Source organism: Catharus ustulatus, chromosome 1, assembly GCF_009819885.2.
Source record: "Catharus ustulatus isolate bCatUst1 chromosome 1, bCatUst1.pri.v2, whole genome shotgun sequence".
NCBI classification, from domain to species: Eukaryota; Metazoa; Chordata; class Aves; order Passeriformes; family Turdidae; genus Catharus; species Catharus ustulatus.
The window spans coordinates 2,812,568-2,833,910 of NC_046221.1; the positions used below are offsets into that span (position 1 = coordinate 2,812,568).

Here is a 21,343-nt window from a genome sequence, read left to right on the forward strand (position 1 = left end):
TGACACCTCAGGTGCAGATAAATCATGGGATCACAGAATGGTTGGAAAAGTCCTCTGGGATCATCAAACTCAAGCATTAACCCCACACTGCCAAGGCCACCAGCAGACCCTGTCCCCAAGTGCCACATCCACACATTTTTGAACACTTCCAGGGGTGGTGATGCCCTCTCTGAGCCTCCTTTCCTCCAGGTAATTTTGCATTTTTGATATGAAAGCACATGTGGACAGCAGAGCACCTGAGCAGGTCGAGGGCTCTCAGTGAACTCCACAAAAACCACACTCAGCTCCTTGGGTGTTTTAATGACCATTGTAGCAAATAAATTATGGGTATGGTTCATTTTGGAGAAGTGGGGATGTCTTCTTCTTATCTGCTCCCTATCCTCATTTTATTCAGTTTTTGTCCCAGTTTCAGAAGCAGTGCAGAATAAGAAGTGCTCACAAAGAAGGGAAAAGGAGAGGGGAAATAAATTTAGAGCACCCAAGGAAAAAAGGAGTTTGGCAAGCCTGAAACTGATGGATCTCACCTCCCTGAGTGGGATTCCAGAGCTTGGTTGTGCCCATCCCCACCCCCTTAGGTCAATTAATCTCAGAGCTGAAGCTTAAAAACTGTCAGTGCTAATTTAACTTGTGCATGGTGGACAATTTGCTTTTGGAGAATCTGTGAGACATAAATCCCTATCACAAATGTCATCTTCCACCAATCCAGAGAGAGCTGGAACACTCTGGTCAAGGGGTGGAAAGCAATGCACTTTAATAATGAAAGGTGCCAAAAATATTTTCATCTATCTCCCTCACATGGCACCGATGAACGTCATGAAATAATGAAAATTTTCTGGATCTGTGAATGCCATAAAAAATTAATGTCAAATGACATCAGGACAGTTTAAGGTTTTTAAATGCCACAAGATATTTTATCCTTTATTGACCATGAGATGGGATATTAGTCATTTGAAGAGCTTATTCTCCATAAGGCAGGAAAATCACATTAACTCTTTGTTTCCTGGTATTTCACTCTTTTTCCTGCTATAAATACATTAAAATTATTTTCTCTGGCTCACAACTTGATAAAAGCTTTCATGTTCCTGCAGAAGGGATCAAAGAGTAAGACACAAACATTACCCAGATGATTGAGTTCCTTGAAAGCTGCTCAGTGACGCTCAGTGCTACAAAGGAAGAGCTGCTTCACAACCTTTAATGGCATTAATTTTGCAACAAATCCTATAAAACAGGAAGCAATCTTGCCCTCCCTTTATTTAAGACCATCACAGCTTTCCCTGTTTGTTAATGGTTGTACAAAGTGTCTGACTCAGACAGAATCAAAGCTGCTGCTTCTGCTGTGGGAATGGCATCATTTGCTCTGTTGGTGCTCTGCTGGGGAGAAATTAAATCCTGTTGGAACACATTCCCATCTGCCAGAGCCACTCCAAAACCTTTTGATTGCAAATGGAGAGAGATATGTGGTTTATGGATGGTATCAAACTCATCCTGGGGAGGGAATTCAAAAAGCAGCCAGTCTGTACCTCTCAGGAAGTTGTTTGTGCCTCACCTCTGACTGCAGAACTAGCTCCCAGATAAACTGATTTATGGAAAACTCTACAATCAGTTGATGCAAATATCATTTCAGGCTGGAAATTTGGCTTCCTGAATACAGGTATCTTTAATCCTCGTGGATTTTAGATCTTTCAGCATTTATCCAACAGTACCAGTATTTATGGTTATAAACCTGAATGGAGCCCTCGGTGCTGTGGGTGCCTCTCTGTGAGCTCAGAGCATTCCCACTGCAGCCAAGGGAAAATTCATCCACACATCTGGAGCACCTCCAGAGCTGCTCAGGCACCTCCCCACTGTCTTTAGCCAGTGCTGACCAGGTTTTTGTGGACATTACAAACAGCAGAAATTAAGAGTCCTGACTCTGCTTTCTCCAAAGAAACTCACCCTGTGCTTTACCAAACAGATATTTTCATGCTGCTGTTCATCTGATCGCTGTAAATGGCTAATTCAAGTTCAGAAGAATCACTGACAAACTGTACAATCACAAAATCATAGAATGGATTGGGTTGGAAGGGAATTTAAAGAGCATTTTGATCCATGGGCAGGGACACCTTCTACTGTCCCAGGTTGACCCAAGCCCTGTCCAACCTGCCCTTGGACACTTCCAGGGATGCAGGGGCAGCCACAGCTGCTCTGAGCACTCTGTGCCAGGGTCTGCCCACCTTCAGAGGGAAGAATTTATTCCTAAAATCTATTCTAAGCCAGCCCTCAGTCAGTTTAAGGCCATTCCCTCTGTTCTATCACTCCATACCCTTGTACAAACCCGGCAGCTTTCCAGGGACTGGAAGCCCTGGGTGACAGGCAGCTGCAGAGAACCACATGAAGCCAGAGGAAACTCCTCCAAAACAATGTGGAATCAACCCAGAAGGCTGCTGACCTTGCCAGCTGCAAGGCTGGGTGACATTTGCTGAGGTCATGGCTCCCAGAAGAGCACAGGGCTGTGCAGGGAAGGGTCAGGTCTGAGGCTCTTTCTTGGCTGGGCACACGGAGATGAGGGCACAGAGAGCCCAGGTGATGCCCTGAGTGCTCTGAGGGAAGCCTGGGCTTCTCCCAGGATAGGAACCATTCCCTAGACAGAATCACAGAGTCACTCAGGGTGGAAACAACCTCCAAGGCTGTGCCTGATCCCCACCCTGTCCCCATCCCAGAGTACTGAGTGCCACCTCAGCCCTTCCTTGGACACCTCCAGGGATGGGGGCTCCAAGCCTCCCTGGGCAGCCCCTTCCAATCCCTGACCTTACAATACATTAACTTGTTGCATATTTATAGTTTTTTTTTGTATAGTTAAAAATTTTTGGGTACTATTTATCATGGCCACTTTTTGGGTTTGCTTTTTTAGAGCACGCTTGTTTTTTGGCTTGTGGTTTTAATTTTTTTTATTATTTTTTTGGAAAAATTTAAAAGGTTGAATAAAAAGATAATAGGAGACACACATAAAATAAAGGGTTAAACTGCCAAGTGCTTGGCTTCTGGAATTCTCTTTAAAATATATTTAACAATACATTAACTTGTTGCATATTTATAGATTTTTTTTTTTTGTATAGCTAAAAATTTTTAGGAACTATTTAGCATGGCTACTTTTGGGGTTTGCTTTTTTAGAGCGTGCGTGTTTTTCGGTTTGTGGTTTTAATTTTTTTCATTTTTTTTTTAATTTGGGTGGTGGTTTTGGCTTTTTGCAGCTGGTGAGTGTTGATAATTGTTGTGTTAGTTGTAGGATTTTTATTACATGTTTATGGGTTGTTATTTTAACTAAGTGGGTAGTTTAAGCATACTATTTAAAAAAAACAAAACTTATGTTTAACATTTTGCTATTAGAAGAAAAAAAACCATATTCATACACAAAAGTGATTTTAACACTATACATGTAGCATTTGTCAAAAAAAACCCAAAAAAACCCAACAACATGTGATGCACTTCTAACCCTGTGAGGTGTTTTGGGGTTTGCTTACCCAGGAAGGAGGTCAGGAACCTGAAGTACTTGGGGCACGGCCGCACCACGACTTCTCCCACCTCTGCTTCAGGCCAGCAGGTGATGTTGTCCCACTGCCTCCTGCAGCCTGGGGGAGAGAGAGAAGCAGGTGGAGGAGTGCTGGATGCAGCAGAGCTCTGCAGAGCCCCCCACCCCAGCACAGGCAGCTTTTGGAATGAAACCCTACAGAAATATTTCCTTTACACACACAGCTTTTAGCTCCCCCAGCCCCTAAAATCAGCACTGTGATCTTCCAGAATCAGGATGGAAAGAACAGCAGACAAGGGGAAAAAAAAGAGGCAAATCAGGCTTGATACAAGAAGTGTCTTCCCCTAGATTAAAAAGGCAGAAATTCCTTATTAAATATTTCTCTTCCTTGCCCTTGTCACTCCCTGTTGGATTAAAACACCTGATCTGAACCTGGGAGACATTCCTGCTCTGTTTCCTCCAAATGCCATCATCTTTTTCTCCCCATTGCCATGATTGTGCAGCAAGGGGACACAGATGACAAACAAGGGACTAAGGACCAAAATCCCTTCACCAGCAGCAGTTTTCTTCTTTTAAAAAAGGGAAAAGGCACAAAACAGTGCTGGAGGCTGAGCAGGGACAGTGCTGGGGCCAGGAGAGGATCCCTGTGGCACATCCTAGGAATGAAAAACCAACACAGGGTTTTGTCAAAAAGAGGCATTGCTGAAGATTTTCTGGGTGGAATAAAAGCTTTTGTGAAAAAAAAAAAAAAAAAAAAAAAAGAGCCATGTCCTTTCCACAGATTTATAATGTCCTGATTTTGCCCTTTTATTTCTCAAAATTAATTAATAATTAATTATTAATTATTAATAATACCCCATGCATTGTTGGATCATGTAACATTAATGCTGAAGCCAAAAGGAGTTGGCAAATCTGAAAATAAAAATTAAAAAAAAGGAATCAAACACATTTTTACATGGATATGTTTCCATTTTAGAGTTCTTAGCAGAATTTTGACATTTTCCCCCCTGCTTTATATTTCCAACATCCAGGTACTTCAGTTGCTGCCTGGGTGGGATGGATGGTGTAGTTTAGATTTGCTAATTTTAATATACTTATTTTCTGCTGTGAGATAGGATCTGCAGCAAAAGCAAGGCAGGCTTAAAAATTTAAAGGGAGTAAAGAAAATCTTTATAAACGACATAAAGAATAAATTCAGAATAAAACCTTCAGACCACCCCTCCTCCCCTCTCCCACACCTCCTTCTCTATCTTAACAACAACATACAGAAACACTTCAGTCAGTTATGAACTTAAATAATCTTTTTCAGATCATTCTAGGGAGAGAAGTGTCCCCTTGTCAGGCCACAGGGATTTTTTCACAAAAAGAAAAAACAGTTTTCTGGTGGTTTCACCTTCCCATCACAGCCCCTGCTGCCAGCAGAGCTCCCTTTGCCCAGCACCTCTGCTCTCAGTTATTTGTCACACCCAATTATACAGAAATGCTCCCCAAAAGTGATTCCCACACTGCTGAGGTCACAGCAGAGCCACTGGGATGTGAAGAACAAAGTGATGAGAAAATGTTGAGGAAATCCTTCTCCTGTGCCAGCAAAGGGAGCTGTGAAACCCCTGCCAGGCTGCACTTGTTGGTAATTACCCTGCTCTGAAATTCCTCCCTAAAATCATCTTTTACTCCTTGAGCTGAGCACAGGGCTGCTCTCATCTCAGCCTGTGCAGTGAGGCAGACCTGCCTCAGATCAATGGGGAGCACACAGAAATGCTTTGAAGCTGAAAAAGGAGCCCTTAGCTCGCTTTCAAAGTGATTTTACAGGTTTTTCCCCCCCTCTTCTTCCATGAACAAACTGAAGTTTTCAAATGAAGCCCTGAGCTGAGTTTATCAGAGCCTGGGAATTGGAATAACTGATGGAATCTCCTTCACTCAGCTCTCCTCCAGAGTCCATTAAAAGTCAGGTTTCCTTCTCTCCAGTGCCCAGCTCAGCTCTGCCAGCCTCACACTTATCTCCCACCAAGCAGCCAGCAGCTCCAAGAGTGTCAGGATATTAAAGATTCCAAGGAAAATGATTCCATGACGGAATATTTCACCTTCTACAATCTTTTCCTCCACCAGCTGCAATAAATTAGAGTGCAGCCATTACCTCATGATAGGTTATAACACAAAATAAAAGCTATGTGATAGCATCAGATGGCTTTTTAAGTGGCCTGAATTATGCACTCTGAGGGTTTAGGTGATCTGTATCTTTTTCTCTGTTGACATTTTTCAGCACCACCTGTGATGTGGGAAGAAAGCTTTTAGGTGCTCATTTTTGTATCAAAGCTATTTTTTTTTCTGATTAAAAGAAAGTGAAACTGGTCTGGCAAGACACATAAAGTGTATTTTTACAAATCATTGCTTCTGTAAACACACCTTGCACCTGCCCATTAGCTCTTACAACACCAATCTTCCTCATTGCTGCCCCAGACACGCTGAAAGTATTTCTGCAATAAATAAAGAAGGCAATGGAAACCAGAACTCTGCCTGGCAGCACAGGACCAGTGAATTTTGGAATGGTTTGGGTTGGAATGGGCCCTAAGGAACATCTCATTCCAACTCCCTGCCCTTATCCCAGGTGCTCCAAGCCCTGTCCAGCCTGGCCTTGGACATTTCCAGGGATCCAGGGGCAGCCACAGCTCCTCTGGGCCTAACTCTGTGTCTTTCTTCTGCTAATTATCTGCATTCAGGAAAATCAATAATTTTTAGTGAGTGGAAGAGAATAACTGGAGCTTAAAGAGCTGGAATAATTGGAGATTGATAGCTGCAAAATGCTTTATGTGCACAGTCCAGTGCTGAAATCATCCCAAATTCAGGTAAAACTTTGTGCCCTTTCATCTGACCCAGCACACAGCCAGCCTTTATCAAGGAGCCCTCCAGAAACTGCTTTTCTTCCTCCCAAACTGACAGACTTTATCCTGGAAAGCTGCTGGGACTGGGAAGATGGCAGGAAAAAAATAATCAGAGGGAAGAAAGAGCTGCACTGTGCCTTGAAAGAGAGAAATCCCTCTCTTCCCTCTGGCATCACCAGGATGTACAGGTGACAAGTTTGGCCTGATCACCTCATGTTTGGGGGTTGATAAGAGCTTCCCCATTCATTAATTATAAATGTTGTGCAAGGAGGGTGCAGGGGGGTTGGCACTCCTCACCCAGTGCCAGTGAGATAAAAACACATCTTTTCTCCATTCCATCACAAGGACTGCTCTGCTTTGTGCCTGTCCCCAAACCCCACGGGATACACACTGCCAAGGGCTGGGATTGCCTTGGGAAGGATCCCAGGTGAGTCTGGAGGAGCTCTATAAAAATAAATGTATGACTTTTCCAAGCCAGCAGCACTTACCACTTCTCTGCTCTCAGGTGCAGGCTTTAAACTCTTGTCATTATAAAAATAAACTTTCAAAAACCAAATAAATATTATTTAAAAGAAGAGGGGTTTTTTCTACTTTAATTATTTTGACTGTGACTCCCACACTCCCAGTTTTGCCCTGCCCTTCCTTGCCAGACCATGAAGTGCTCTCTGGAGCTGAATATCTTCTGCAGGGCTGCAGGGAGAAATCCCTGGCACCTCTACAGAAGGTGCAGCTCAGATCCCTCTATCCATCAGCTCAGCCTTCCTCTCTGCAAGCCAAACACCCCCCAAGCAAGCCAAGGGCTCACTCAGAGCCTCCTCTCAGAGGTTCTGGCTCAGAAGCAGCTGAGGAGCAGTGACACCAGTGAGCTCCTAAATAGCTGCTGATGGTTGGGGGTAAATGGATGCCAGCTGCTTTCCACAAAGGGAGGAACCTTAAAATCATCTCATTCCAATCCCCTGCCATGGCAGGGACATTTCCACTATCCCAGGGTGATCCAAACCCCATCCAGCCTGGCCTTGGACATTTCCAGAGATCCAGGGGCAGCCACAGCTTCTCTGGGCACATCTCTGGGTGCCAGGGCCTCAGCACCCTCACAGGGAAGAATTTCTTCCCAATATCTCATCTTAACCTGCTCTCTTTCAGTTTGAAGCCATTCCCCCTTGTCCTGTCACTCCAGTTCTGTCTGCATGGACAAAACCATTTCCCTGTGCCCAAAACTGCAATTTCTGAACCAGCCCAATTCATCAGTAGTGACTGGTGGAAATGCAGATTTATCCCAGCCCAATATTTCAGCATTAGGGGGGTATTAGGAGGCCCCAGCACACCTTTCCTTCTGTGTCTGCTAAAAGTGGGTCAGAGCTCCCATTTCCTCTCCCTTTAAAAGGTTAATAAACACAAAACAGGTCAATTCTCACGAGGCACACTGGTTTGCAGAACTGGCAGGCTGGAGCATAAAAACCCATTTATTGGAGTCATATCTGCACTTACAGCAATTCGTGGTCAAAGCTTATCTAGGAAGCAGCAGAGAAGAAATGTCCCTCATGAATAAACATGAATTCCAGAGCTTTGGCACAGCCCTGAGACGGGGCTTGGCTTGGCTGAGGAAAGAAATGAGCAGCAGCAGGCTGGTACCAGGCACTCTCTGAAGCCAGGTGAGCTCCCAGTTCAGGGGAAAACCCTTTCAGCACATCAATCTTTCACTGAGTCATGGAAACATTGGGGTTGGAAAAAACCTCCAACGGCATCAAGTCCAAGCTTTGACTAAACACCACCCCCCAAATTATCTCTAATGCATGGGGGGGGTCACTCCAGGTCCCTTCTGAAAGACTTCCCCCACACATTTTGCTCTTGGGATCCCTGTTCAGATGCAGAGATGCCCATTTGACAGCTGGGGTATCTCAGGAGCTCCCAGAACCCATAGGGATAACAGCAAGGCACAGCTCAGTTAAGCCAGGCTGAGCTATCCCAGGGCACCATCAAAGCCTGGTGTGCTGCAATAAAATCTCATTTTCATTCCCATTTCACACCAGCAGGCAGTTCCCAAGCTCTCAGGACTGCAAACAGCCATGGGGTGACATTTATTGTCCCCCTGACAAGCCCAGCCTTGCTGCTCACCCATTACCAGCATCTCATTACAACTAATTAGCACTGCATCAATCTCCCTGTCCCAGCTGAGCTGATCTTTTGCTGGATTGAAGGGAACAGACTCCAAAATGTGGTGCCTGCAACAATCGCTAACTCAGCACCACCCAGGCAGTTTGAATTTACAGTAATTTCACGATTATAAACTGCACCTGATTATAAGCTACACATTACAATACAGAGTGTGATCAAAGGTATCTATTCTATCACCATCTGTTGAGGGTGGGGGCAGTGATCCTGATCTCCATGGGAGATATTCTGCTAATGGGCATCCATTGAAACCAGGCAGGGCATTGTTCTTTATCTTTTCACAACCCATCCTTCCTCCAGCGAGACATTTTCTGCTAATTATTTAATTTCCTGCTGCCAACACCCTGCCTGACGGGTGTCAGGTTGTACTCTGACTGTGTCAGGGTTTGGGGTTTGTTCTTTGTAATGCTGTATTTCTATTTTAATTTCCCTAGTAAAGAACTGTTATTCCTAATTCCCATATCTTTGCCTGAGAGCCCCTTGATTTCAAAATTCTAATAATTTGGAGGGAGGGGGTTTACATTCTCCATTTCAAAGAGAAGCTCCTGCCTTTCTCAGCAGACACCTGTCCTCCAAACTAAAACAGCAACTTTTCATTCTTTGTCCAGATATAAGCCACACCTGATTATAAGCCGCACTTTGGGTTCGGACCAAAATTTTAGTCAAAATGGTGCGGCTTATAATGGTGAAATTACTGTAATTCCAGTGGAGGAAAACTCACCATCAGCCTTGGGTCACTACTTCCCCCACAGAGAGCAGAGGCCTCCCAAATGAGGGATAATTTCCTATCTAAAAATTGTATGAAATAATAAAAAATACCCTAGGTGGATTATTTTTCTCCCATAAATCTTGTAAGTTAAATGCAGTTTGATTTTGATTCTGAATCCAGGAAATTTTTAGAATTCACAACCTGCTGTGCCAAGGAATTGCATGGTTTAAGTGTCCACTAACAGAATAATTATATCCTTTTCTGAATTCCCTTTGAACCTGCTCATTGCTGGTTTCACTAGGAATTGCTCAGCTCTTTTACAAAGACAGAAATATTCACAGCCTAACCCCAATATCCCTTTCCCTGGGGAGAAAAGCCATAAAATCCTCTTTAATATCCCTCCTCAGGCATCTCTTGTTCAAGCTGCAGTGTCCCAGCATGGAAACAGCTCCCTGTCATTTCTCCCTTGTATCTTGGGTGGGTTTAATTCTGCCCCTTGCTGCAGAGGAGGGTTTTGCTCTATTTTTCTCTGACAGGTTGGGAAAAGTCACTGATAATCTTAAAGGTCTTTCCCAACCTCACCATGATTCTATAACAAGAACACCATTAATTACTGTAAAACCTGGTTTACACTTCTGCAAGTAGAAGCTCTCCAAGCACTCAACAGGAATATATTAAAAAAATAACTTTCTTCCAAAATATTTACAGAAAATTTGCTCAAAGACCTATGAAGGAAACCTCACTTTAAAGCCCCCACACTGAATCATTCTTATCATCATGAAGGAAATCACAGTGACTGTTGCTGGAGAGTGATTTTTAAGCATGAAAATCCTATGACATTTTCCATCAACAACATCTATTAGGAAACAATTTTGTTTAAAAAAAAAAAGAAGTTTGTAATCTTTCATCCTTTTTTAACCAACAAACTAAATAAACACTTGTCTTTTTTTAATCCCTCCTTTTCACAAATCAAATTTGTGAGCTGAGCCCTTCTGCCTAACTCCAGAACACATAAACTGAAAGAAAAGATCCAAGATTTAAGATGAAGGCTTGCACTGGATGTTGCCAAAAACATGAATTATCTCCTCAGCAGCCCTGCACAAGATCTCCAGAGCTCTGACACAGAGCATGCTTCGAGGATTATTCCAGGGTTTCCTCACTCAAATCTCTCTGCTCTTCCAGGATTTGGAGACATCTGGATTTATAGAGAATCAGACTTTGAATTTAGGTTCCTTCCTAGATGTTTTTTCCCATATTGGCATCTCCAGGAATGTTTTTTCCAACATCACTTGTGGTGTGTGCAATATTGCCCAGTGTATTTATCCCAGGGAAAAAGGGCAGATACCATCAAGAAAGTGCTCTGACACAGTCAATATTAACAGAAAAACAAAAAGTAAAGAGGAGGAAGGAGGGATTTTTGAGCCAAAAATCTCATGGGATGTGAGAGGGACAAACACAAGCTGCTGTCAGAAACAAAACCTCTGCATAGATGGATTAATCCGAGCTATTATCCAGAGCTTTGGAAATTCTTGGAATTCATTTCCCATTGTTCTGCAGCAATGGCACTTTCTCCTTATTTCTATAACCTTTGCACAGCTAAGGCTGCATGCATTTATCTATTATCCCATTTTTTTAAAAAAAAAAGGAACCAAAACCTCTGCTGGCATTTAAAAGTATGATACATTCTCCAAACTCTAATGCCTTTTCCAACACAAATTTATGCCCACTTAGTGCCTGCTGATCCTGACAAACCCTGGGACAGCTGTTCCCAAGTCAAACAAACCCTGCTGCTTGTCAGAGAGCTTCCAGCCAGGAGCCAGCAACAGGCAAGAGCAGAGCAAAGCCTCCACCCCTGGAGTGTTTGAAGGCAGAAAACTGATGGTGGAATGTCTGGGTATCTGTGGAAAGGTGAGGTCAAGGCAAAAATCAGCTCTTGGTTCACAGGGAGGAGTGATGAGGTGCTGTGGGTCTGTGCTGGGATTTCATCCTGATTTTGGTGGGTGTTTGGCACTTTAGGTGGGGGTGGGCTCAGACAAAGACCACGGCTGAAAACATGGAGTTGTTGATTGTGGGAACCCAGCACATAACTTTGGATACCCTGGATGGTTCGAGACCCTGGCAGGGTGCTCAAGAGCCTGGGCACAGAGCCCAAAACCCCTGTGCCTTTGATTTCTCTCCCTGGGAAAAACGACCACCCTTACATGAAGAATTACAAGTCACAAAAATAAGTAGAGTGTAAGTTAGATTATTATAAGGTGAAAAAGTAGGTTTTTGAGATTGTTTATAATAAGGGTCTGGGGTCAGGATGGAGGAACCTGGGCGTGTTCTGTCCTTCTTTCTCCTTCTTCCTGCATCCATCTTTTGGGTGATGTTGGCACTTTTAGATTGGTTTAGAGTAGAACCAGACTGTACAATATAAGTGATAGGTGTTGGGAGATAATTGTAAAAATTGGAAAAATATTTTAAAGACACTGAGGCCAAGAGTTAACCCAGAATCACTGTGTTCACCACTAAATCACATCCCCAAAACTCAACTGGGAATTAGCAGTGCTCACTGGAGAGATGGGACACAGAGCAAGGATGGACAGAAAAAGAACAATTTTTAGGGAGAATTTTGGTGATTACTGCTTCCTCAGAAAGAAACTCCTGACCTGGAAGAGCAGCACTGGCTTCAGGCTGGATCAGAGCAGCCAACACCAAAATCTGGGGCTGGTTCTCAGCACCCAGGCTGGGTTTGTCACTGACAACACCACTCCCTCCTCACGCTTCAGGGGCCAGCTTTCACTGCAGGGTCTGCAAAGATTTTCCTCTGAAAAACCCAGGGCAGATTGATTTATTTTGAGTTTCCAGGGAGTGGTGCCACCTCTGTAAGAGCTGCAGCACGAAGGTGTTTGGGAAGAGTCAGAGATGAGGGAATGGTGAAGGAAGGACCTGTCCTGTTGTGTGCCAAAGAACTGGGAGAAAAATTCCTGTTAAATAAAAGGGAGCTTGACTTTGGTACTGATCCTACAGGAGAGTCTGGGGCTGAAGGTCTTGATGTCCTAGAGCTGAATTTTCTACTGCCACCCTGTCAATGAATGGAGGGCACTGATGTCACATCTGGGAGTTGCCCAGTGCTGCTGCTCAGAGCAAGAATGGAACTTGTACCACCTAGGCTGGAGGAATAGGAAAAAAGCCAATTAAAAATCAATAAAAGAGAACATGGCAAAAAGTCCAGCAGGTCTTTTTACTTTAGAGAGACCATTAAGATCAAACATATTTTAGAGGTAAACTGGGGGGTTTTTTTTGAGTTTGTTGATAGAGGTTTGATTTAGGGTTTGATTTAGCAGACCAGCAGCTGCCATTTAATGCCATTCCTGTTATCCCAGGATTTTTTAAGAGGTTGATGAATATGGTACAAGATTTATGAGTTCTACACAACTCTGAAATGGCAGAATCACAGAATCTTTGAGGTTGGGACAGACCCATAAAGTCACTAAAATGAACCACCAACCCAGCCCCACCACATTGCCCACTGATGCACGTTCCCAAATGCCACATCCACATTTTTCCCCACCCTGCTTTGGGCAGTTTTTGGATTTTTTGAGCTGGATCAGCCACGTGGTGCCTGCTCCAACACCTGGAGATCTGCTGATAGCAGGATTGTCCCACAAATCCCACTGGCACCTCACCTGCCCCAGGAGGGCTTTTGCAACTGGGAGGTGAGAATTCACTTGAACTTTTCCAAGCAAGGAACTATTAATTATTTCTTGTCTTGCTGCACTATAAACAGATGGTGATGAATAAACAGGCTCCTAATTTAAACTTCATCAGTTTTTTTTTTTCCAGCTTGATTTTTAATTTCCATATGTTCACTGCTTCTCCTCCCATCAAACTTGCTTTGACTTCTTCAGGGGGAGCTGACAGAGACCCCCCAGGCTCCAAATTTGTTTTTTCAAGCTGTTGGAACAGCAGAAATACTATTCAGAGTTTAAATAGCATGTGCCATTTCCCACCTGGATTTTTTTTTATGTGACAATGGTGATGATGAGCTTGCAGGACTCATCTCTATCTCACAAGTGTGTGCAAGTTAAGCAGAACTGAACAAGCATTGGCAGGGGGATGGCATATTATTTTTTCCTGTGTTTTCCATTTTCCAGGCTTTTTTATTGGGTTTATTCTGTTTCCAAGCCATACAGGGCTAGAGGGCAAACAAAAAATTGCAATGTTGAAGGATTAGAGGTATCAGGCCAGGCTGGACAGGGCTTGGAGCAGCCTGGGACAGTGGGAGGTGTCCCTGCCATGGCAGGGGTGGCACTGGATGGGCTTTGAGCTCCCTTCCAACCCAAACCACTCCATGATTCTGTGATTCCACAAAGGCCATGCTTCCTGCACAGCCCTTGGTCCCCAGGGCTGTTATCTCAGTCATGGTTCCTTATTCAGCTGTTATCCCTAAACAACTCTCCTGCTTCTGATTGCAGAGCAAATTAATTAGCAATAATGGGATAAACAGATAATGAGCTGAGCCAGCTGACCTAGACCTGATTGATTTCCCTGCCCTTTTAACAAAGAGAGGGCTATCTTTTTTTTTTAATTTATTTATTATCATTTCATTTGTGTGCTCCAGTTTAAGCTGAACTCTTTGTACATTACAGCCATGGAGAAGAGAAGCTTTCTCAAAAACAAACCCAGAAATATTCCTCTGTGCTCTGGGACCATGACCATGAAAGAGGCAGGTGAAAAGCAGCAGTGCAGTGCTGATTCTTGCCTTGCAGCCTTCAGGAGCTCAGCCACAATTCACAGAGAGGGATTTGCCTGTGTCTGTGAGTCTGGGAAGCAAAGCCCTTCATCCCAGCCTTGGGAGAGCTTCCCCATATGTCCAAGCTGGAAAAGCATCTGGAGCTAAATCCCAATTTTCACTGGGGCTGGGGTTGCATTCCTCACTCCTGGAATACAGAATCATGGAATACAGAATCATGGAATAGTTTGGGTTGAAAGGGACCTTTAAAGGTCATCTTGCCCAACCCCCTGCCATGATTCCACCTCATCTGGCCAAAACCCCTCCAAACCAGGGAACACAGGAAATTATCTGTGAAATGTGTAGTTTTATTTTTTTTTCCTACAGACCTGAGCTGCTCACTAAGATTCCCCTCAATTTAAAGATTTTGACAACAGGTAAGACAATCTGAACAGGATTCTTCACATCCTGGAAGAGCTGCCTAGAGCTGGCCAGGACACACCAGAGACACCAAAAGCAGGTGAAAATCCCTTGCCAAAGTCATTCCCATGCCATGGCTGTTTGCCCATGTGTATCTGGTCTCTGCCTGCCTATTCCTGATTTTAATGGCAAAGAATCCACTCCTGTGTTGAGTCACATGTGCCATTTGAAGCCTTTGCTCGTTATTTCAGCACTGAGCTAAAGAACACCAGGGCAGGAGTGCAAATCCAGCCCTGTGCTGCCACACAGCTCCATCCCACTCGCCCTTCCAGGACCTGGGAGAGCTCTGCCACAAAGACCATCGACCTCTCCTCCCTGCAGAGAGGCTGCTGGGTGTCCTCTGATGGTTAAAAACTTCCTGAAAAGCCCAGACTTTGATCTTGCTGCCGTTTGGATCTGCTCTGTGCACACTGCCAGCTCCAACTGTTTTTCCCTGTGGGTTTTCCCCTCACTGAATCCTCTGCAGCTTTTCCTGTGCTGGAAAAACAAACTGAACAAACTTCTGAGGGCTGGACAATATTTAGTGAGCCCTGGGCTGTAGAATACCAGAATCATGAGGGTTGGAAGAGACCTTTAAAATGATCCAGTCCAATTGTCAAACCTCCTCAAATTTGGCTAAATTCAGATACTGAATCACACCCTTAGCAGGGAATGCACATGGATCATCTCCTTCCAACCCCTGGGACACCTTCCACTGTCCCAGGCTGCTCCAAGCCCCCTTCAACCTGGCCCTGGGCACTGCCAGGGTTGGAAAAAGTTTAATCTGAAAGGAAATCTGGATTTCATGGGTGTTGGAAGACAACAAAAAGAGGGTTAAGAAGGAATTATTGTTTAGCAGTGGAAATCTGCCTGTTTAACCTGAGCCAGTGATCAACCTCAGCACCACCAAGGGCTCTTAACAAGTGATTAATCTGTGTGACACATCAAATTACAGCTGTGATTAAGCCCCTCTGATCAATACAATTGATAATGGCTCCTAAACAAAGCTTTCCTTCCAGAATGTACTGAGACACTGCGTTTGTTTCCACTCATTTGATTAGAAAGGGTAAGGAATTGCTCATTAAACCTCCAGTGATTGTCCTGCTCCTGAAAAGGCAACACAACAACCTGGCCATAAATCCAGGTTTTCACTGCAGGTCACAGGGAGTCTCCACTGCTTTCCATCCTCCTGTTCTGGGGGATGGAACTGGGTTAAAATCATGATTTTCCTCAGAGTTTTACCAGGATTTCTCTTTCCAGCAGCACTCAGATCAAACAGCTATCACCTTCTTGTCATCACCTCCAGGAGATTTCTCTCCAACAAACTTCCCCCTCACCCCCAACCGTCACAGTTCAAAGTTTGGCTTTACAGCTCAGCACATTTATTGAGTCATGGAGCCCCACTCCAGAAAAACATCTCTGACCTACTTGTGCTCACATGCTGTGAACACTCTGAAAGGGAAACACATCCTGTGTCACTCACACATTTAAGAGACAACAATTCTGGTTTTTTGTGTTGCCTCCAAGGTAGTTGTGTCAGGACAATAAAGTCAGGTATTCAGCTCCTAAATAGCTGCTGATGTTTGGGGGTAAATGGATGCCAACTGCTTTCCACAATGGGAAGGACCTTAAAATCATCTCATTCCAGTCCCCTGCCATGGGCAGGGACACCTTCCACTACCCAAGGGTGATCCAAGCCCTGTCCAGCCTGGCCTTGGACACTTCCAGGGATCCAGGGGCACCCACAGCTTCTCTGGGCACATCTCTGGGTGCCAGGGCCTCAGCACCTTCACAGGGAAGAATTTCTTCCCAATATCTCATCTCAACCTGCTCTCTTTCAGTTTGAAGCCATTCCCCCTTGTCCTGTCACTCCAGTTCCAGTTCTGTCTGCATGGACAAAACCATTTCCCTGTGCCCAAAACTGCAATTTACATCAGTAGGGACTGGTGGAAATGCAGATTTATCCCAGCCCAATGTTTCAGCATTCCATCAGCAAAAAACCCTCCCAAGGATTTCTGCATGTCTGCTTTGGGCATTAATGACTTTGCAGCATGGCTGTGTCTTTACTTCAGAATTGGGAAAAATGCTTGCATTGGTTTAGTTCTGTTGTTACAGAAAAAAACAACAAAAAAGCTGTTTTGGATTAAATTTTCCAATGAGAAAAAATCATTTTGGAAAAGCAGAAAGAAATTATTATCACTTCAACTATTTATTCTTTCCTTTTAATGCACTCTATTTAATTTTAATTTCTTTAAATATCCATGAAAATGAAATGAAGCATTTAGCTGGCTTTTAGATGAAGGCTTTTTATCCACCCTGAGTTCTCCCTTTACTGGGAGAACACTTTCCAGAAGAACATTTTCTTCAAAAGGTTCCATTTAACTGTACAGGGACACTTGAAACAGCTTCCAAATCAAAGACAACCATCCCTTAATAGACAAAAGCAGGGGCCAAAATCCTTCCTGGCATCCAGGGAAGCTTCTCCTGGGATCAGCTTGTCTCAGGATTTTGTTCCATCAGAGCATCCTCCAGTCTGCAAACATTGCCAGTGGAGAGTTTCCACTTCCACTTTCAGCAGGAGGGATGCAAATCGATTTGAGATTCATCTTCCCAGCCCTTTTCCCAGCAAAATGATCCTTTCTTTTTGGATCCTGGGAGTCCAGCTTGGGTCCCTACACCTTTTACTGACAGACACGGGGCTGGTAACTTGGGAGAGGCATCTGGAGGGGGAGAGATCCAGCTGGATGCCTTAACCTGGGATTCTGACAGCTCTGCTGCAGGACAGGGTGGGGTGGGATAATGGGGTGGGTGGGGTGGGATAATGGGATGGGTTGGGATGGGATAATGGGTTGGGATGGGATAATGGGATAAGATAATGGGGTGGGATAATGGAATAATGAGATAATGGGGTGGGATGGGATGGGATGGGATGGGATGGGATGGGATGGGATGGGATGGGATGGGATAAGATAAGATAAGATAAGATAATGGGGTGGGATGGGGCAGCACTAGAACCTTCCTCCTTTCCTGATCATTGAAGCAGGAAGAGGGTTAAGGAACAAGGAGAGGATCTCAGCTGCCTGTCCCATCCCACTTCAGAGTCTTGGAGCACCCTCTGCCTCACCATGAGGCCAGAAGTTTTGGCATAGGGGAGGGAGGGCAGTTCAATCAAAGGAGAAGGTCACAATGACTTCTCTTGAACTAATCCAAGGCCTGGAAGAACTTCAGGCATTCAGTTCCCAAGGAAAAAATGGTAAAATTCCAGTTCAGAGAGCTGGACAACTGTGATTAAACCCCCTGAAACACCTCAGTTAGGCTTTCCCAGCCAGGAGGATGCAAGGGAACCTGCAGAGCTGCTGGAGCCATTGGCTGAGCTGTGCTTTGGATGCACCCATTTCTGTCCCTCCTGAAGAGCAGCTGGAGGAATCCTTGCTCCAGCAGCAGAAGGGCTGGGGAATGGCCTGGGGAAGGCACTGTGGGGCTGGGGATGTGGTTTTGCTGGCCAGGGAGGGGTGGGAGCGTGGCCATACCTGAGGTGTGGTTGTCCCAGGTGAGCTCTGCCAGGCACTGGCTGCGCTCCTCCTCGATCTCCTGCATGATGCTGCACTCTGGCCGGGTGCTGGACGCCTGCAGGGAGGGCACAGAGAGACATGAGCACAACTCATACCCTGGGAGGCTTTGTGGGCATTTCTGGACACCTGCAGAGAGGGCACAGACACTCCTGGACACCTGCAGGGAGGGCACAGAGAGACATGAGCACAGCTCATCCCCAGGGAGGCTTTATGGGCACTCCTGGACACCTGCAGGGAGGGCACAGAGAGACATGAGCACAACTCATCCCCTCAGAGGCTTTATGGGCACTCCTGGACACCTGCAGCAGGCTGGAACTCTCCAGGACCATTGCACACATGTGCACCCAGCCTTATTTTATCATTGCTTTAGAGCAGCCCAGAGCTGCTGAAAAATCAGCATTTCCCTCCATTTCCTTAGAAAACCCCACAACCTATTTTTTTTTTCTTTATCAGGAGCAATTCTGCTGCTTTATTCTCTGCAAACCCTGCCTGGCTAAGCAGCACCAGCAGCTATGTAGGGCAGGGAGAGAGCAGCTTTGATATTCATGCCAGCAGCAGTGGGATCTGTGCTTCATGGTTTATTCCCTGTCTCCTGGCTCTCACGATAATTCAAAGCACAACAAACCCCAAATCAAATAAGGATGGAATCTCTGATGCAGATTAGAAGATCAAGGAGCTGAAAAGCAGGGAATTCCCAGTGACCACACTTTTTTCCCTCAGGTGGTTTCTCCTCAGCCAGCCCTGATCAAGTTGTGTTTGTAATACAACAGTGGCAATAAATTCAGGTAATTAATTGTGGGTTCCTCATAATGTGTAATTAATGAGCTGCTCAATAATGAAATGTGGATATGATGATTTTTACTCCAACAAAAGGAACTGGGAGCTCACACATATCTCAGAGTCCCCTTGTCACCAGAACTCTCAGCTTGGAGGGGACACCAAGGCTGCTCCAAACCCCTCTTTAAAATTCATTTCCAAAGATTTCCCTTTGGAAAGGGCATTCAGCAGGCAGAAAACTTTTCAGAAATGCAGCTGCAAAGAGATGGAGAGAAGGGAAAGGTGTCAGGAGAGCCAAGCCTTGGCTTGAGTTTATCCTGTCACTGTTAAATGTAATGTGGGAAAAAACATCAGTGGGGTGAACTTGAGGAGCAGATCACAAGGACACAAGAGAAATCTCTGTCAGTAAGAAGTGACTGATTCAGTGTCCCCTCTTGAGGGTTTGGGGGATAATCATATATTTTCATCAGAAATAGGCAGAGAAAATAAATAAAAAATAAAAAAATGCTGTCTCGTTTCAAAATGTGTGAGTTATTGCTCTGTTTGTATATTTGCCAGTCAAGGCTTTAAGACAAAAAGTGCAGCAATCCTTTGAAGGAACAATTGTTTGATGTAAATTTGGGTTAAAATTATTTTATAATTTAACACATTAAATGAATCTCACCATTTCCCATTAACCTATCCTCTCTTCCCTACTTCATGCCATGCCTGCTTCAAATTTTCATTTCCTTTAGGTTAGGAATGGGCTTGATTAGTAGTGTATAAACAATTAATTATGTGGTTTTCTAGTTAAATGAAAAATAAATAAAAATACAAACACTAGAAGAAGGGGAATCATTTGGAGTTATCTTCATGTTCAAATATTTCTTTTCCCCAAAGGGAAACAGATCTTTGGAAATTTCATCTTGGCTCATCTGAAATACCATAGATTTATTTTGTTTTGATTTACAGTGCTTCTTGCCATTTCATTTTAACCTTAAAAAAGCACGAGGGGAAGCGTGAGAGATTTGCAGAACACTTGCTGGAAAAATAAAGATTGAAATGTTTTCAAAACATTCTGACTTTTTCAAAGGGAAGTTTTAACTCTCTGGACTTAAACGTTTGCCAAATTCATGTCACATCTATAAATACTTCTGGTTTTCACTTTATAAATTAATTCATACGACTCTAACTTTGATCAGGGCTGGCAAAGCACTCTGGAGTTCTACAATATATTGGAAATTTGTTTTAGCCAGGAGATTTTACACCAAGCCCATTAACAAGTACTTCACTGCCACTTCTTCCCTTCACCAAAAACTCATGTCTGAATTGGAAAATTGTATATTCACCTCAGTGGCCCAGCATTTATTTTTGAGTGACTGGTTTTACCACCTTTAAAAAACAAATGAGGCTCTGTTTTGAAAAGTGGGCTTGTGAATGACAAGCTCAGGTAAACTTGATTATAGAATCTTTAATTTTTTTTTTTGCCATGCAATCCAAAAGAGAATATATCTATTAAAGCACTGAAGAAAGAGTGTCCAGCAGCTAAAATACCAAAACACAGATCTTGGATTTTGCATTGCTGGTGCTGACTTCTTGTGAGCTTTTAGGAGTGCTGGGTGCTCACAGCAGCCCCAGGCAGAACTTCAGGCTGAGGACAGAGGGGCTGGAAAAGATCCTGGGGGTGCTGGTGGCAGCAGCTGAGCACGAGCCCAGATGTGCCCAGATGTGCCCAGGTGTGCCCAGATGTGCTCAGGTGTGTCCAAGTGAGCCCAGATGTGCCCAGGTGTGCCCAGGTGTGCCCAGATGTGCCCAGGTGAGCCCAGGTGTGCCCAGGTGGGCAGGAAGAGCAGTGGCATTTGGACAGGGTCAGGAATGGGGTGCCCAGCAGGACCAGGGCAGGGATTGTCCCCTGTGCTGAGGCCACACCTCAAATCCTGGGGTCACTTTTTGGCCCCTCATGACAAGAAGGACATTGAGGGGCTGGAGCAAGTCCAGAGAAGGGAACAGAGCTGGGGGAGGGTCTGGAGCTCCAGGAGAGGCTGAGGGAGCTGGAAAGGGGCTCAGCCTGGAGAAAAGGAGGCTGAGGGGGAACTTGTGGCTCTGCTCAACTCCCTGACAGGAGGGGACAACCAAGGGTGGCTCTGCTCCCAGTGACAAGAGGGAAAGGCCTCAAGGTGCACCAGGGGATGCTCAGTTTGGATATCAGGGAAAATTTCTTCACTGAAAGGTTTAACCCTGGCACAGGCTGCCCAGGGCAGTGGTTGAGCCCTCTGGAGACACCTAAAAGCCATGTGGATGTGGCACCTGGGGACACGGGTCAGTGGTGTCTGGGCTAATGACTCCTCTTGATGATCTTGGAGATCTCTCCAAACCTTAATGATTTTATGATTCTATAAACAAAGAGTGGGGTGTATCTCAGCTTCTCTGTCAGTGGGACACATCATCCTCAATTTTAGCTGAGTCAGAGCTCTCTGTTTGCTCTGACTTGATTTTTTTGCCATTCCTCCAAGTCCACAGAGAGCAAGCAAACAGCAGCTCTGAAGGCTTTCATCCCCCTCACTGCCCCTG

At 44.7% G+C, this 21,343-nt stretch overlaps 1 protein-coding gene across 1 annotated transcript in view; it reads right to left on the minus strand.

The window, feature by feature from the left end:
• Positions 1-21,343, minus strand: part of VIPR1 (vasoactive intestinal peptide receptor 1) — a 98,356-nt gene that overhangs the window by 42,367 nt on the left and 34,646 nt on the right. The window contains exons 2-3 of the mRNA XM_033071699.1: positions 17,975-18,071; positions 3,501-3,608 (exon numbers count right to left, since the gene is read on the minus strand). Coding sequence (XP_032927590.1) covers positions 3,501-3,608; positions 17,975-18,071 — 205 coding nt within the window. The remainder of the gene's footprint in view (positions 1-3,500; positions 3,609-17,974; positions 18,072-21,343) is intronic.